This window comes from Apodemus sylvaticus, chromosome 3, assembly GCF_947179515.1.
Source record: "Apodemus sylvaticus chromosome 3, mApoSyl1.1, whole genome shotgun sequence".
Lineage (NCBI taxonomy): Eukaryota > Metazoa > Chordata > Mammalia > Rodentia > Muridae > Apodemus > Apodemus sylvaticus.
This window is the reverse complement of record NC_067474.1, coordinates 70,728,225-70,745,762: the sequence shown is the minus strand read 5'-3', so window position 1 is coordinate 70,745,762 and position 17,538 is coordinate 70,728,225. Positions and strand designations below refer to the sequence as shown.

Sequence of the window (17,538 nt, the reverse complement as noted above, 5' to 3'; positions counted from 1 at the left end):
CTGAATACAAGTTTGAGGCCAGCCTGGGCTACATAAGACCCCATTCTGGGTGGTGGTGGGGAGCCAGCAAACAAACAATAATGAAAGTCACAGGGACAGTAAGTGTGCAGTCGCAGTGTGAACTGGCGAACTTTGCACGTTCTTGAGGCAGCAGGCCTGGGTGGTGTGTATTTTGGAAAGGCTGTGTGGAAAGGAGGAATTAGAGTGGGGCTAGGTCTGGGTAGGGCGAGGGCTGTTACCCTAACACATAGTAAGAACCTGAGCAGGCTCGGTGGGTGTGCACACAGTGAATGCAACCGCCCTGTCTGTCAGTGCTAGGAGCTGGACTCTCTGATGAGCCTTAAGGTGAGGAAGGGGTGGGAGGACTCAGGCTGCTGCGGTGGGGGTGGGGGGGGTGGGGGTGGGGGGTGGGTGGGGGGTGGGGGTGACATTAGTGAGTGAGCAGAGAAGGAGGCTCCTGTGGAGAAGTGGCTGTCTGGGCCTTGGCCAAGAGGTGCTAAAGTCACCAGCATGCAAGTGGGAACTGGCCGCTGGCAGGAGGTCTGCCTGCAGGACCATCCACCTTGACTGTTCGTCTGTGGGAGGGGCTGGAGGATCTTCAGTTAAAATGTACGAGAAATACTTGCTTTAAGTCTCCAAAGCAACTAAGAGAAGGGGATTTCATGACATGCGCTTGTCAGTGCTTTGCCGAATTATGATCTGCGACACATCCACTCATCGAATTTGTGAACATCGTAAAAAGACACGGTTTTTACTGTTGTATTTTTCTAATTATAATTTGTGTGTGTGTGTGTGCGCGCGCGCACAAGAGTGGAGGTCAGAGGACAGCTTTGGAGAGTGTGTTGTCTGCTTTCATGTGTGGGCTCTGGACATCAAGCTGGGGTTGTCCGTGTTAGTGCAAGTGTCTTGACCTGCCGAGCTGTCTCAACCAGCTGATAGTTCACTAATTTAAGAAGAGCTGATCTGAGAGGTATCACAAGATCAGATCACACTGATTACAGACTCTGGGTAGAACAGCACAGCAGTCAGGCAGGTCAAAGGAAGGACGCAACATCCCAGACTGACACCCACCAGCACCTACATCTTCTGTTAATGAGTTTAGATTTTTGTGTGTGTGTAAAAACGTAACTCATATTAGAATAATACAGATTCTTTCTGTGTGCTGTTTCTTAGTATTCTTGTTAGATTTAAATTTAGTGTGTGTGCAGAGATCAGAGGACAACTTGCAGGAGTCCCTTCTCTTCTACACATAGGTCATGACTTGAACTCAAGTCATTGGCTTGGTGGCAAGCATCACCTGCTGAGGCATGTCACTGGTCCTACTTGCTGTATTTAGTCACTGTGTCGTGTCACAGTTAGATATGTAAAGGTGTTTGCTGATAATGAGCATTCCTCGTTCCTCAATACTTCTTGTTCTTAGTCACTTCTTAACAGGTGCTTAGTAAGTGTAGAACAATAGAGGAATGAGCTTTGGGAGACCCTCGGTGTGTTGTTTGAGAACACTGGTGGTGACAGCAGTTAGTTCTAAAGCCAACTGTGTCAAATGCAGAGCGCCATGCTTCCTCTCCCTGTGCAGGGTGACGCAGCAGGTCTCCAGCAGGTCTCGGGTGAGCAAGCGCGGGGAGCGAGCGCCTCGGCATAGGCAGAGTTGGGATCATGGCAGCTCTCCTGGCTTCTTTTGTTGGTCAGATGCACATTTTTACCAGCACAGACAGTAGCCTTCATGTACACTTGTTTCTGAGCTGCAAGAGGCCTAGTCAGGCTTGGCAGCCCTGAAGGATCTGTCAGGGTGGTGTTAATGAAAGGAAAGCACCCAAGCACCCGTGTCAGGCCCGGGGCCATTAATCACTGCAGAAGCTTCCTCCTGAGGCTGTTGGCACAGCCTTTTAAGCTTGTCTTGTTGTCCTGAGTGATTTGAGGAGGAGCACATCCCTGCCCTCACTGGTCCAGCTGTAGAAGCAGCAAAGATGAGAGCATTTCTTGGAGAAACTACCCATGTCTGAAGTATAATTTAATAATGATCGTTATGCCAGGTGTGAATAAATACTTGGAAGACTAAGGGACACACGGGGAAGCCCTTCTCAGGTTGTCATCAGGAACCCCCTGTGTGAACACTAGCTTCACTCTGTGGTGTGAAGAAAAGAAAGGGCAGAGTTCCTTTGGTGGTTGAGCCTTTCACGCGTAGCTTAGTGTTGTTCTTGAGTTAATCTTGTCCCCTGAGTTGAGATGCCGTGGTCTTCCGTGGAGGATGTGCTCTTTGGGGAATACATGGGTGGTAGATTTGGAATTAATTCATGCGAAAGGATAAAAGGAATGTGAGACGGCCCGTTTGTCTGTGTGACCGCTCCCGTGTTTCGGGTAGAGATCTTGGACCTGGGACAGCTCAGTGATTTGCCTGGGGCACACAGACAGCTGCCGGAGAGCTGGAGTTTAGTCTCTTACATCTGAGCTCTTTCCTTTGCCTTCTACAGCCTGCGTGGAGCCAGAGCCTGGCTGCAGAATTAGGAGATTCTTGGAGTGCCAAGCTCTGCCGGCTTGTTCTTGGAAGGCAGAGTGGTGACCGGGCTGCTCCTCAGGCCTGCTTCAGTACCACAAAGGCTGGAGGGGACACTGCCTTCCTTCTCACTGGCGTCTTTGGCATACTTTATCCTGACAATTTAGGACACCAGTAAACACAGGGCCTTATTGAGTCATGTTTGCCTATGGGTACAGGAGACGCCAAAGGAATCTCTCTCTAGACTATACAAAGCTTAAGGCTTGCCAGAAACACTCTACGGTGACCTCTTGGGCCAAGGTCAGTGGTGGTCTCCAGTTTGGAGAACTCATTCTTACCCCTTTTCTGTTATACATTGTTTCTAGGACAGAATTTCATGTGTGTCCCCTTGCCCAGCGCAATAGGCTGCTGTTTGCCCTGGCCCAGACTCCTTTATGTCTAGATCTTAGTGATGTGGAGGGTGTTGTTCTAATGGAGAAGTGTTTATCAGGCCATCTCTCTTTGCCAGACTTTGTATTGTAAAGGCACAGTCTCTTCAACTTTGATTTTATTTCCTCCTGTGCAGGAATGGAACTGTTTTGTGTTGTGTTTTAAGACTGGGTCTCACTTTGTCTTGCCCACAAGGTCACTTTGACCTTGACCACAAGAACCACCTACCAAAGCCCATCTCATCGCTGGGATTTCAGGATGTGACATACCACACCTAGTTACGGAGACATCTTATCCATTCTGCAAGTCAGATGGAGTCCCTCTCCTGAAGTTGGGCTGTGGGATTTTAGTCCCCAGAAGCCACATGCTGGCGGTGCATGACCCAATGGGGTGATAAAAAGATGTGGGATATGTAGTGAGCTGCTGCTGTTTCCCCCCAGGTTTCTCGGCATGTGTGGCTCCATCTACTGGTAGATTCGATGTCTTGAGACATCAGGTTCCAGGTTTTCTCCCATTCCCAGGCTAGCTATGTCTGTATCACATGGGGATTTCTTATAAGTGCAAATTCGATGGGCTGGAGATGCAGCCCAGTGGTAGTATGCTTACCTAGCATGTATGAAGTCCTGAGTTTCATCCCCAGCATCACATAAAATTAGGTGTAGTGCTGCACTCAAGAGGAGAAGGTAGGAGGTCAGAAGTTGAAGATTACCCACAGTTACATTCAATTCTGGGCCTGTGTCCACATCAAGATCTCTGGGTATGGGGCCCAGTGATGTTATGCCTTGATGAGCTCACCAAATGATTCATCTGCATTCCACGTTCAAAACCAGTGCTGTGGATCACCCATTCTTGAGGGTCTTGTGAAACGGAGGCAGTGACTGGGCTTGTCTGGGTGGGCATGCAAGTCTGCATGGTGACCCAGCCCCTCGATGGATGGCATCTACAGTTGCTAGCTGGAAGCCCACGCTTACTGTAATCAGGTTATAGAGGAAACTTGGAAGAAAGGGGTGGGGTGGGGAAAGTGGGTTTTCTCATTCATGCTCCAGAGGGATAGGGCCATCCATCGCGTGTTGAGTCCCTGGGCCCTCTGTTTTGCAGCCTGGCAAGAACAAGAACCATGCAGTGCACGTTGGGCCCTTTCCTGGGCAGGCCCCTGTTGCTCTCCCTCTGTGGCGCAGCCCTCTGCCTTCTCCCCTTCTCCTCTTCTTTGGTCTGCTTGACTTGCTGCGGTCGCTCCTGCAGCCTGCCCTCCCTCCCTCCCTCCCTCCCTCCCTCGCTGCTCCTTTATTCCTCACTTGTATTCTGCGTGCACCAAATTCTTGATCCACCCTTCCCAGGCCTGCAAACCCTAAAGTGTTGCTCTGACTATGGCTAACGAGAGCCCTGTGCAAAAGATGCTCACGGGCAGATCCTCATTGCAAGTGCAATTGCCTTTTATTGCAAATTTCCACCTCCTGGGGAAGTGAGAGCCAGGCCTCCCTAGGTGGGAGAAGCATTGAGGAGCAAGACAGTGATGACTAAGATGGCTGTGTGCGTCTCTGTTGAGAGGGTGTGAGAATGACTCTCGGGGACTCTGAGGGAACCTGATAATGGGAGGGCTGTACATCAGGGGCACCCGTGCTTTCTGATTAGAAAGAATGCCTTCGGACTCTGTTGCAGCAATGACCCCAAGTGTTCACTGTCTCTCATCTTCCTCCCTTTTATGACCTGCACAGCGGAGCTAGGAGAGTGTGAACTCCCGGAGCACACACCAGAGCTTGTGTCTGAGTTCCGGTTCATCCCAAATCAGACAGAAGCCATGGAGTTCGATATCTTCCAGAGATGGAAAGAGTACAGGTACCTCAGTGCGCCTCTCTTGTGGTCTGAACGGCCTCTTTATTTTGTGCTATGTGTTCGCCAGACCCTTCTGACAAACTATTACTGCATGCCTTCTGCAGCACAGCGTGCCCTTTGCCTCATAGAGAGGGGCTCAGTTAAATACCAGAAAGCCACAGCTCTGGGTTGTAGCTTCTGTCCTGTGCTTCACACCTGTTTCCCAAAGACCTGTGTGAGATACGTGCAAAGGTCAAGCCATGATCTTTTTTTGTCTTTGAAATACCTACAGCTCCTGTCCAATTTGATCGTTGCTTGCCAGTAGCACCCCAAGTGTGGATTAATGAGGAGAGACGGCACTTATAAGGTCCCATCCTTCCCTAACAGAACCTTCTAGAACAGTGGTTCTCAATCTTCCAAATGCTGGGGCCCCTTAATATAGTTCCTCATGGTTGTGCTAACCCGAATCATAAAATTATTTTTGTTGCTATTTCATAACTGTAATTTTGCTACTGTTATGAATCATGATATAAATATCTGTGTTTTCTGATGGTCGTAGGTGACCCCTGTGAAAGGGTTGTTTGACCACCAAAAGGGTTGCAACTCACAGCTTGAGAACCACTGTTCTGGAGCAAACCTTTTAGAAACACAGGTGGAACATCCTACCTCCCAAAGCCTGAATCTAAAGTGTGAAACTTTTGAACACCAACCTGGCGATACCTTTGAAAGGTCCACTCCTGGCTTTCTGCAGCAGGCATGAAATCTAATCATGGGAACAGTCTTTAAATATGCATGAAATCACCTCAAGGACCTCTCAGTTCTGTGTATCAGATTAATGTGGCATAAATGACTTTCATGTTCAGAGTTGGGTCTTACCCTCCAGGGCATCTCATAGTATTTGAAAATCTAAAAAGGGGGGAAAGAAAGGACCATAGACATTTTCGATCTCACACTTGGCTTGACACCCTATAGCAAGCAAAAGAGTATTCATCACTGAGACCATGTGACCTACGGTACTGCTTGTCTAGAAGTGTGCTCTGAGAGCCAGCATGGCGTATATGTCTTCCATGCCTCCCTACTGCCACCACCCTAATCTGATGGTTTTATTTTTGTTTTGCCTGGACGAATAAGGCAGTTTCCCAGTGATTTACACACACATGCACTCCACCTGTTGATAGTTACTCTCGGACCTGGCATTTAGCGTGACCATTTTTTGTCCCTCAGTCCTATGATGACTTTTAAAATAAAAGATGGCATGATGTGTTTTCACCCAGTGATAGGGAAGTGTGCAGAGGTGCAGTCAGTGCATCCTGCCCGCTCCCTCACAAGCAGCCTGCTTCCTCCCAGAGAAAGATCTGGAGGAACAAGCTTCCCGTTGCCTTAGGCCCTGCTCTTGTTTTCTGGGATCATCCTCAGAAACACCATCCTGTGATCTTCCCATTTCGGTCAACAATGGTTTCTTGGAGATTGTTGCCCATCCTTACAAACTTGCACCCTCCATTCTGTAACTATTGTGTGACCTCTGCCGCACAGTGCACAGCGGTGGGCCCTTCACACCCCTACTGGGGTGTGAGCCCCAGTTTACATGTGTCTCCATTGGTTTTCCTAAGGGGAAAGAGCCCTGCCCAGGCGGAACTCTCCTATCTGAACAAAGCGAAGTGGCTGGAGATGTATGGGGTGGACATGCATGTTGTCAGGGTAAGGACCGCGTGGGTTCGTTTCATTTTATTTTGCTGTTTCTGAAGAAAATGTATAGTGTGCCAACAAAGTAATTTTTGGTGAGGAAATTGTTTTTACATTCTTCTCTGTGACGACCTGTTAGAACCCTCTACCGACTGTCACTTCGTTTGTTTGTAGGGAAGAGATGGCTGTGAATATTCTCTTGGACTGACCCCGACAGGCATATTAATCTTTGAAGGAGCTAACAAAATAGGCTTATTCTTTTGGTAATTTAGTTTTGTCTAATATTAAAAATGTCTTTTCCTATTCTGTGTTGGAAAGTCTATGTGATGGATGATTTTGAGGGGTATTTGCAACACCCAGATTTGCTTTAAAAAAAAAAAAATCACACCATCCTATTGTCATTGTGGGTGTGTGGCCAGTGCACTGAACTTCTAGATAATCGTATTTAAATGAATGAATGATGATTTTCTTCTCTTAGCCAATCTAAGCTTTTATAAATAGAAAGGAAGCTGTTTGATGTGTAGACAACTTGGCTGTAGACTGCCCTTTTTAAAATGCTTTCTCTCTGACCAGGCCTAAGATCACTAAAATGGACTTTAAAAAGAGCAAACTGACCCTCGTAGTGGTGGAGGATGATGACCAGGTAGGTCTTGCTCCCCCGTATCCTCCTTGCTTCGGCTCACCGGCATCCCTGTGACGTGTGCTCCCACGAGGACCTTTGCTTCCTCCCTCAGGGGCGAGAGCAAGAGCACACCTTCGTGTTCAGGCTGGACAGTGCACGCACCTGCAAGCACTTGTGGAAGTGTGCCGTGGAGCACCATGCCTTCTTCCGTCTGCGCACACCCAGCAACAACAAGTCCGCCAGATCGGACTTCATCCGGCTGGGTTCCCGCTTCCGGTTCAGGTTGGCAATTGCTTTATGATGTGGACCACATGTCTCAGAGAATGACAGCCCCTCTTTTGTATATGAGTGTAGCAGCGGACTTGTATCCAGCCATTTGGGGTGTTTGCCCCACCCCCCACCTCTTTGTGAAGGACCTTTATGACCTCTGTTGGTTTCCATTACTTTACTGATAAAATGGGGGTGAGGAGCCTGTATCTGACGGGCTTGGTGGCTGGTAGCATTGCAAATATTTTGAGCCTAGAGCCCTGTATGTTTTGGATATATGGGTAAACGTTCATCAATCTAATAACAAAATTGCCAGGATTTGACCTATAGCTTGAGCAGTGTTGCCCAGTGCAGTGACCACCGGTTACCGGAAGCTGTGGAAGAGAATTACTGTTGAATACATTGAAAACCACGCTTCCTTCGTCTCGTCCAGCCATATATCTGCTGTTCAGCGGCCATGGGGGGTAGTGACTGCCTATGATAGAGCAGATACAGCACATATTATCATCCCGGGGGTTTATTGGATTGTGCTGCACCAGAACACCTCCCAACCCACTCCTAACCTTAGAGGCAGCCTCACTGAGGCACATCAGGTGTCCCTGTGTGTACAAGCTACACGAGGCTCAGACTCAAACAGCCAGGGATCAGTAGAGTAGAGTAGAGTGGTGCCAGCCAGGCTGCCTTTTCCTTTGTGGTTTCTCTACCTCCCCTCTCTTCTCCATGTCTTCTCCGAGGCCCGTCTAGAACTTGTGATCCTCCTGTTTCCTCTTCCCAAACGGATTATAAGTGTGCCTGCCCCACACACCTGGCCTTGGTCCTTCTGTTTCTTTGTGTGTGTGTGTGGTGCTTTTTGCACATCTTCCAGTGGACATATATACACATGTGCAAGCCATGTGTGCATGTGTCTGCAGAGGCCTGAGATCAATGTAGGTATCTTCTCCAGTTGGTCTCCATCTTCATTTTTGAGCCAGGGTTTCTTACTGAATCTGGAGCTTGCTGATTGAGATAGGCTGGCAACCCCCAAAGATCTACTTACTGTCTGTACGCGCGCGCGCCCGTGTGTGTGTGTGTGTGTGTGTGTGTGTGTGTGTGTGTGTGCTGGATCTGAAAAGAGCCTTAAGAAATAACTTATTCTCACATAGTTTTGCTTTTGAGTATGAGTGTATGAAAACTCCTGAGGCATCTGTGAAAAATGAATACATGTAGCCTCTGTGGTCGGAGTCTGTGACTATACACGTGTGCGTCAGCCTTTGGAATGCGAGTTTTGATTTTTTTTAAATTTCATTTACTTATGCGTATGGGTGTTTTGTCTGCATGAGTGTTTGTGCACCGTGTGTGCGCCTGGTGTATGAAGAGGCCAGAGAACGTGTCCTATGTCCTAAAACGAGAGTGCTGCTATGTGGGTGCTGGGAGTCAAGCCGGGCCCTCTGGAAGAGCAGCCAGAGTCCTCAGATGCTCGGCCGTCTCTCCAGCCTAGAACGTACATTTTAAATACACCCTGAGTCTGAGAATTTGAGTTACGTGCTTGAGAACCCTGCTTGGTTTCGTAACCTCTGCCCACACATGGCATGGCCCTGAACTCTGTTTAAAATGCCAAGCATGCTGCTCGCTTCAGATTCATCCACTGTGCAAGGAAACGGCTGTGTGCTTCTGTTTAAAGAATGGCCTTTGTTTGAATATATTTTTTAAATGCTCCAAGGAAGGGGAAAAGAAGACCAGGTCCTTGAGGAAAAGGATTCGCATCCCAGGGCCTCAGGAGGATGGAAATGCTAGCACACAGAGGTTCGCAGAGCCGCTGAGGTCTGCCTGTATCCCAGTGGATTTGGAACTGGGTGGGGAGGGCAGTCCAGGAGATTGCCAAAGTAAGCAGGCTTTCCCCTACTGGGGAGAATCGTTCAATTGGCTCAGATCTAGCCACCTTTGTTCCTCAAGGAGACATGAAAGAGAAAGGGAAGCTTGGAGGTGAGGTTGCCCCTTGGAGTCATCTGGAGCAGGTAGCGTTTGGCTCCTTCTGTCTGAGAAACCACCGGCCAAGAGCAACTGGATCGGAGTGGTGAGGGGTGGCTCAGCAAAGCACAGCTCCCCTCCTGGAAGCTGCAGCTGCCTTCACAGTGGTCGAATCTGGAAAGCATTTATGAAGTCAGGAACATTTCCTTTGGCGCATAGCAAGGGAAGCAAAGGTTTAGGCTAGAGGCTCTGCTAAAACAGCCTGGGAGGTGTTCCTTAAAAGGTTATTCTGTGTCTAATCAATGTTTTCTTCATCAGATGATCCAAGGACTCAGACCTACTTGGTTTGAGAAAGGAAATGGCTGGTACTTAAGTTGCAGGTTTTTTTCCTTTGGTAGAAAGAGATTCTTGCCCCTGTGCCTGGCTTGGCAAAAGGAGACTCTATTTCCAAATGAAAGCTTTAAACTTAGCCTGTTGGGGGCTGGAGAGATGGCTCAGTGGTTAAGAGCACTGACTGCTCTTCCAAACGTCCTGAGTTCAATTCCCAGCAACCATATGATAGCTCACAACCATCTGTAATGAGATCTGATGCCCTCTTCTGGTGTGTCTGGATAAAATACACACTGGAGCTCTTGAAAAATAATTTTAAAAAAAGAAGTCATTTGCAGTACTAGGGTACGCTGAGAGCTGCTGGTGGTGTTAATGAGCAACCAAAATTTCCTTCCCAGTGGACGGACGGAATATCAAGCTACGCACGGCTCCAGATTGCGAAGAACCAGCACCTTTGAGAGGAAGCCTAGCAAACGTTACCCATCCCGGCGACATTCCACATTCAAAGGTTGTACAGTGTTCCTCCCTGGCTGACATTTTGTAGCAGGGTCTGTGGGTCCACTAGCTAGGGGAAGAACCTACCGCTGTTACCCTCTGGTGTTCAAAAGCTGTTGAAAAAGAATGATGTTGGTGTCCCCCAGTCTTTAATCTTTCTCCTGCTCAATGTGTTTCTTTGTCTCCTGTTTGTCTTCCTGTGAATGTACTCTCTGCTTATTTTATGCTTGGACCTTTGCCCATAGAAGGTACTGCATTCGGTGTCTCCACTGCCTCACCCTTCCTGGTGGGGACATGGGTGCATGCTAACCAGAACTGTGACCACAGAATGGATACCCAACCTGCAGGGACACAGTAGGTCCCCCATAGTTGGTCTAGGCATTCTCATCCTGAATATAGCTGTACCTGGGCTGCTCCTCTCCTCCTGTTCAGAATTCTCTGAACCTAATGTCCCTTACTGAGGTGGCTCACACCTGTGTGGGGTCGGAAACCAGGATGTATCAGACAATACGTGAGCACTCCTGACTCAATTCTATTTAAACTGGATTTCATAATCTTAGCTTGGAGTTCTGCATAGCTCATTTCTCTACCGGGATTGCTCTTCGATCTGGTGTACTACAGTTAGCTCTGAATTGTTTGTTCTCTTTTTACAACAAGGCCATCACATACGGCCCCTGCTACCCTCCTATACTTGTCAGGACTGTTCTGGACAGTTTTCCTTGCATAGCTTGGGACTAGCAGGTCTCTGTGGAGCCTTGCTTATGTACCTGTGCCTCCTAGAAGCTTCAGCTTTTGTCTCCCTCCACCCTGTCCCCTTCTCTTAGGAGCCAACAGCTCAGTAGCATGACAGTCAACTGGTCTTAAGTCATCCTCGGCTGCTTTAGTGGAGAAGAAAAGCCCAGAATCCAGAAAATGTGGCCTGAACTTTAGGAAAAGCCAGGGAATGGGAACAGGTGCAGAGGGAGGGTGAGGGTGAGGGTGACTGCAGGCAGAGCATGGGGCGTGTCTAAGGGAACAGCAAGGGCCAAGAACTTCTGCAGAGCAGGGGAGGGGCAGGGGGGAGCAAGGTGGGGGTGGAGATGGGGTGGCTGGGGGAGGTTAGCCATTGAGTTACAGGCACCTAGAAACAGACCAATCCTGGGAACAACTTTCTAAAAAAAAAAAAAAGAATTATTTTTTTGATGGAGTTGTAAGCACCCATTCCCCTCGAGTGTGTGCGCGCACAAGGGGAGCAAGCGTCCAGTGTAGCTGACCTGGGAGTGGAGCGTATGGTAGGACCCCACTGGGTAGCTTGGGGCTGTTCTAGACTCTGGCTCCGAGATCCCCTCTCACCCTCCTTTCTGGCCTCTAGATCCTTTTTCTTCATTTATTTTTATTGACGGGTTTTCTAGCTAGAGGCCTGCTATCCTCTTTGTGAAGCTTTGAGTGATTTCCCCTGGCATGCCCTTCTTGGAAGGAAGCAAGGAGAGCTGGGGTGTGGCTTGGGTGGTCGAGGGCTTGCCTGGCACAGATGAAACCCTGGATTCCACCCCCCGCCCCCCCCCAGTTCTGTATAAACCCGTAATCTCAACACTTGGGATGTTGAGGCAGGTGGATCAGAAGTTCAAGGTCATGCGCAGCTTCACAGTATTGGAAGCCACATAAAACTCTGTCCCTGTCAAAAGAAAAGTGTGTGTGGAGGGGGTGGGGGGAGACTGGGGATTCAGCTCAGTGGTAGCAAGGCTGTGGGCTCAACTCCCAGCATCTCACAAAAAGAAGAAATGTAAATTGAAGTATAGTTGAATAAATAGTTGCCCCTTTCATGCAGGCTCTGCCTCATTAAAAATGCCTGCTCTCAGTCCTCCCATACATGCCTGCTGGTGTTTTAACCTTCATCCTGTTATACTGCATTTCTGTCCCAGACTGAATTCTCCTCAGGAGCAAGGACTCACCTGTGGTTGTCTCCGGTGTGCCTGCATACCAGTGTGCCCAGCCCTGGGAGCCTGCTCTGAGAGTCTCCTAGGGACCTAGACTAAGCAGCCTGAGTTAGAGAGAGGGCTGATCAGCTGGAGGTCAGGGCCTCCTGGCCGGAGATGAAAAATGTACTCCCGAGAGAGATGCCTCTGTTCGGTATCTCTTTGTGTTGGTCCCTGGTGAATGTTTTAAAGTTCTGCATAACTTTCTATCCTCCCTTTACAGCGAGCAACCCAGTGATTGCGGCTCAGCTCTGGTAAGTACCCCAGCCGCCCAGCACAGCTCCCCCCTCTAATTACCATGTTTGTTTGTAATGTTGACTTTTTAATACAATTAAACCCAGGTGACTCACCTGATAACTCTCTTCTCCCTATTCTGCTGCCTGGCTACACCATCCTCCCAGCTGTCAATAAGCACACGACAGAATGTTCCAAGGTTTTCTTGTTGCAAAACAGCTGCTTTGTTTGAGTAGCATAGAGCTCTGTTTGTTGTCTCAGTGGTAAGGCGGCAGTCACGCATGCAGCTTGTGCGGTAATGGTGTGGCAGGCAAAGGTGGGGACTAAAGACCACGCTCCTGATCTAAGGCTCCATGGCAACAGGTGCTGCCTTGTCCAGTGACAAGCAGGTGTTAGGAGACACTGACCACCCCCAGAGGGCTGGCAAGATGGCTGAGCCTGTAAAGGCGCTTGCTAGGCAAGCCTTGGGACTCATATTAATTCTAAAACCCATGTAAAGGTAGAAAGAGAGAACTTGTTGGTGTTTTGTCTAAACTCCACCCCACACCTTCCTGGCAATAGCCAGGTATGCCCCGCCCCAGAGATCTGGCCCACTATAAGAGGGGCTACTTGCCCCTCCTCTCTCTCTTTGCTCTCTGCTCTCCCACATACTCTCACCTCTCTGCCCCTTGGGCTCTCCTCCCCCAACTCCACGTGGTCATGGCCGGCCTCCACTCCACTCTACTTCTCTACTCTCTCTCTCTCTTTCTCTACCACTAACTCCCATCCCCTACTCTGAATAAACTCTATTCTATACCATACCTGTGTGTGTGTGGTCCCTCAAGGGGCAGAGGTGCCCAGGCAAGGGTTTGCCTGGGCATCCCCTTCCCCACACCGCCGTGCCACACTCCCTTAACCCCCATCCTCCTCTTTTTAAGCCCTTTCAGAACTGACCTTCAAACGTACACCATGGCGTAATACAAGTCATGCACATAGACATATAATAATAAGCAATAAATAAACCATGTACACAGTTTCTGCAGGAAAATAATGTCACAAGACTGAAAATCTCCAGTGTGGGGCTTTGCAGGCTTCTCATCAGGGGATAGGTAGGAAATATTTTGAATTCTAGGACATGATATCTCTTTCAGAAATATTCAGTACTTCTGTAACAACAGTGAAGCAGCTGTAGACAATATATAAACAAGTGAGTATGGCTGTTAATAAAACTTTATTGATAAGTACCAGTCTGCCATAGTTGACCCTTGGATAGAATTAGCTGCTGCTTCTCTTGCACAGGTGTTCCTGACCCTGCCTGTGTCTGGAATTACCTGATGATATTCCCATTGGGCAAGAAAACCCTGGACTATATGAAAACATATACACATGTGTGCCTTGTGTCTTGGGGGTCTCTAGCAGCTAGGGTCTCTGCAGATAGTGTGCTGAAAACTACTGACTATTTTTTTAAAAAAAGATTTATATGAGTACACTGTCGCTGTCTTCAGACACAACAGAAGAGGGCATCAGATCCCATTACAGATGGTTGTGGCTGCTATGAATTGAACTCAGGACCTCTGGAAGAGCAGTCAGTGCTCTTAACTGCTGAGCCATCTCTCTGGCCCAGTGACATTTTTTTTAGTCAGGTCTTGTTTTTAATTCTTGGGATTGTAAGCTACAGTATTTCTTGCTTCCTTAGGAGATGATTATTTTGTTTGTATTTCTCTGATAAGGTGACATTTCCCTCTTAGAATCTAGGGGAGATTATATATTGGGAATGAAAACAAACATAAAAAATAAATCGACACACACATACACAAAAGTTGTCAGTAAATATACCCTTTAGGAGCAAATGAGCTAATAACTGCTGTTTGCAGCTGTTGAAGGGCTCTTTCCAGCCTGTGGGATCCTGGTGAGTGGGATTGCTGTGGGGACCACGGATAAAGTTGTGCTGGGAACTGCAGCCCTACTGCTGGGGAAACAGCACCTTGTAGAATACCTACCTTGTAGAACACTTTACCCTCCTGCTGAGCTCCAGCCTGGGAGGTCTGAACCAGAGCCTGGCTTTACTACCAGTCCTCTCTGAAAACTAAAAGCAGACCTGGTGTGAGACTCTGAACAAAGGTGCCTCCCTCCCATTGTTAGAGAGGCAGTAAACCTTGATTCCAGGCAAGCCACCCTAGCAGCCACCATAGCAGCCACCCTAGCAACGGTGACTGTTCTGTAATTGCTCTGCGCTTGTGAGGTTTCTGATAGGTGCTGAGTTTGCGTCTTATGCAACAAATTCCTGTTTCTGTGTGCTTCTCTGTGCATATACATACATACATACATACATACATACATACATTCCACACACATATATTTATGTGTGTTATATGTTTATATATTTGCCAACCTAGTTCTAATTAAGATTCTAATCAAATTAGATCACTCGTGAGCTTTGAATGTTTCCACAGACCTTCAGATTGCTTTAAATTCTCAGGGGGTTGTAAGCTACAGTATTTCTTGCTTATGATGGGTGGGAAGAAAATAGGCTTTGGGCCTGAGCAGATGTTGAATCAACCCTGGCTCAACCCCCGACTGGCCAGTGATCCTTACTAAGTTTCCTCAGTCTCTCTTAGGCAGCTCTTCCTTTGTCTGTGAATTGAGGGGGTAGGAATCGTCATGGACGTCATCACTCTGTTGTGGAGACTAAGTAATAACAGGATGGAGGCTTGGCTTGGGTGAACATTCAGCAACAGTGCCCGGAGCAGCAGCAGGGTCACTGTGTGCGAGGGACCCATGTGTGATTCCTACCCCAGTGTCTGTGGTAGGTGTCTTGAAAGGCTGGTACCTCTTCCTCCAACTTGGAGAAGCTCTGTGCTCTATCACTAGAGCTGTGGCCTCCGGGACAGTGCCAGGGAGGGCCTGCAGTGGGAGCTGAAGCTCCTTGGTTTGCACTCTGCATGGAAACCCACATATGTCACAGCTGTGCTTTGGCATACATATTACTGGGGTGTTTATGCTGGTGAGCCTTAAAGTGAGGAATGAAAGTTGGTATTTGTGGTTTCCTTGATTATACACTTACATATGTTCAGGTAAGCTCTGGTACCCAAAACAGAAATGGCAGGTGGACATTCCTGATGCATTAGGGAGCCTTGAGAGTTTGTAATAGCTGTCAAAAAAAAAAATCGATGCCTCCTTACAACTTCAAAAATGATGTTTTTTCTTTTTCTTTTTAGCTCTAAAACAAATCCTGAAGTCCATAATTACCAGGTGAGATGCTATGTTTCAGATGTTTTGTAGTTTCTGAATTTTGTGTGGAGAACAATATATGCTCGTTAGGTTTTGATTCATTCTTCCTGCTGTTTTTCCAGAAAACTCTAAAAGACAAATCCTTCTGTCCTGACCTCCACTCCCCCCCCAGGCATCTGAAGTGCCTGTTTTTAATCCTGATAACCTGCGGGTGCCAGGGACATGTAGTTAGGTTTCTGGTTGGTCAGGCACAACCTCTTAGCAGCATTCGAGTGCGTGCCTTTGTGAAACTGTGCTGTGGACTTAGGGAGCACAAGCCCTCAGGACAAGCCTCTGCAGGGGAGATTTTGGTCAAGTATTTGGGAGACTCTACTTCTTCCTTCATTTACCTTCTTGGGCGTGACTGGGCCTGGTAGGGTGCAAAAGTAATGAGAAAACTGCCAGGAAAGATGGTGGATGTGTTTGAGGCGGGGTCTGGCTCTGGATATCTTAACTCAAGTCTTAGAACTTGAAGACTAGTAAGTTCTAGTTTTTAACTCACAGAGATCCACCTGCCTCAGCCTCTCCGGTGCTGGGACTAAAGGCGTGGGCCACCATGCCCGGAGGTGGTTTGGTTTTGTTTTTCTTGGTCTTTCCTCTAGCCCCTTTTCATGGCAAACCCACTCACACCCGTGGAGACATCATTCATCTCTAAAATCCATTTTGTCAAACTTCAGGCCCACGGCGTTCCGTTTCCATGCCCAGTGTTGTGTTCCTTCACGGCAGTACCAACCAGGGCCTATGCTGTTCTACCTGCCCACCCGCCACTGCCGAAGCCCTCCATAGCCCAGCCTGTAGCACACCAGCCCCTCCACAGCTGCTGTGGTAGCTCTGGCTGGCCTTCCAGAGCTGGCCCTGACTCCTTCCATCTGCTGACACCTCCTGTCAGGAGCCCCGCATTCTGCTCCCAGCTGTAGAGTGGTTGCCTCGGGTTCCTGTTAGTGCCGCTTGCCCACACTCATCCTCCACCTGGAGTTCTTTGCCTCCTATCTGCTTGCTGCAGTGTCTTCCACATTGGTAGCCCCTCCTCCTTTGGGATTGTTGGGATAAGTTGGAAGCTCCCAACTGCAGTGGGAGTTAGCTTTATGTGTTAAAACCATGTGGCCAGCATTAATAGAATAACCACCTCATCCTAACACACTTGGGTAGGAATTTGGCATCCGTAGATTTCAGAGATCCTAAGGTGACGCTGGATGGATAGTGTGTGCCATGCTTCCCAGATGGTCATTTGTTTCTGCTTAAAGGTGACTCCTAAGTTTGAGTCCTAAAGTAGTCTCTCCCCATAACCCCCGTTGCTGTGACAAAATACCCAGTACTGTCTACGTTATAAAGTAAAATAAGTTCATTTAATTCATAGCTCTGGAGGTTCAAGAGTAGTACAAGCTACCGCTCAGCTCTGGTAAGGGATTTGTGGCATAAGAGTGTATGTGGAGGGAGAGATTACATGGTGTAATTGGGGGGGCAGTAAATGAGGGTCCAGAAGAACTGACCAGGGTCCTTCTGAAGACCACCAAAGGCCCAATCACCTCGCACAGCACCGCACTGTTGACCAACCTTAAATGTGTGAAACCTTGTCCTGAACAGGCATCTGAAACAAGCTCCCTTTGTGTCTGTCTGTGAATGTCACAAATCACAGTGCTGTCCCATAAATGATTTCAGCGTTAAAGTTCATTCTAACTGCCCCTTTCCCCAGCCTTCCCTGGCCTGTCATTTCTGTAGAAGACTAAGTTGCCATTGGTTGTGATCTTAGGAGATTGTTTCTAAAGACCTTCTGTGAATTCACACTCCTAGTGTTGAACCCGGTAGAAGGAATAGCATTTCCCCTCTCATTTTCCCTAGGGTCTTGGGCTTCTTATTCAGACTGTTTATTGTTCAGGGATGTCTGGTGCAGCCAGAGTATTGTAGGGAAAGAAAGGCTGTTGATGGGTGACCATCCCTTGGAGGAGGGAGAATGAAAATAAGTAAATCAGCCCCACCCACCACGCCACACCCTCTTCTGCCTCCCCCTGCATTCTGCTCCC

General features: G+C 48.3%; 1 protein-coding gene across 3 annotated transcripts in view; it reads left to right on the top strand.

The window, feature by feature from the left end:
* The window catches only part of Epb41l4b (erythrocyte membrane protein band 4.1 like 4B), a 160,146-nt gene that overhangs the window by 67,016 nt on the left and 75,592 nt on the right, over positions 1-17,538 (top strand). For all 3 annotated transcript variants that reach the window (XM_052176524.1, XM_052176526.1, XM_052176525.1), the window contains exons 7-14: positions 4,639-4,759; positions 6,346-6,433; positions 6,593-6,681; positions 6,992-7,061; positions 7,153-7,322; positions 9,983-10,092; positions 12,258-12,288; positions 15,466-15,499. In XM_052176524.1, the coding sequence (XP_052032484.1) occupies positions 4,639-4,759; positions 6,346-6,433; positions 6,593-6,681; positions 6,992-7,061; positions 7,153-7,322; positions 9,983-10,092; positions 12,258-12,288; positions 15,466-15,499 (713 nt within the window). The remainder of the gene's footprint in view (positions 1-4,638; positions 4,760-6,345; positions 6,434-6,592; positions 6,682-6,991; positions 7,062-7,152; positions 7,323-9,982; positions 10,093-12,257; positions 12,289-15,465; positions 15,500-17,538) is intronic.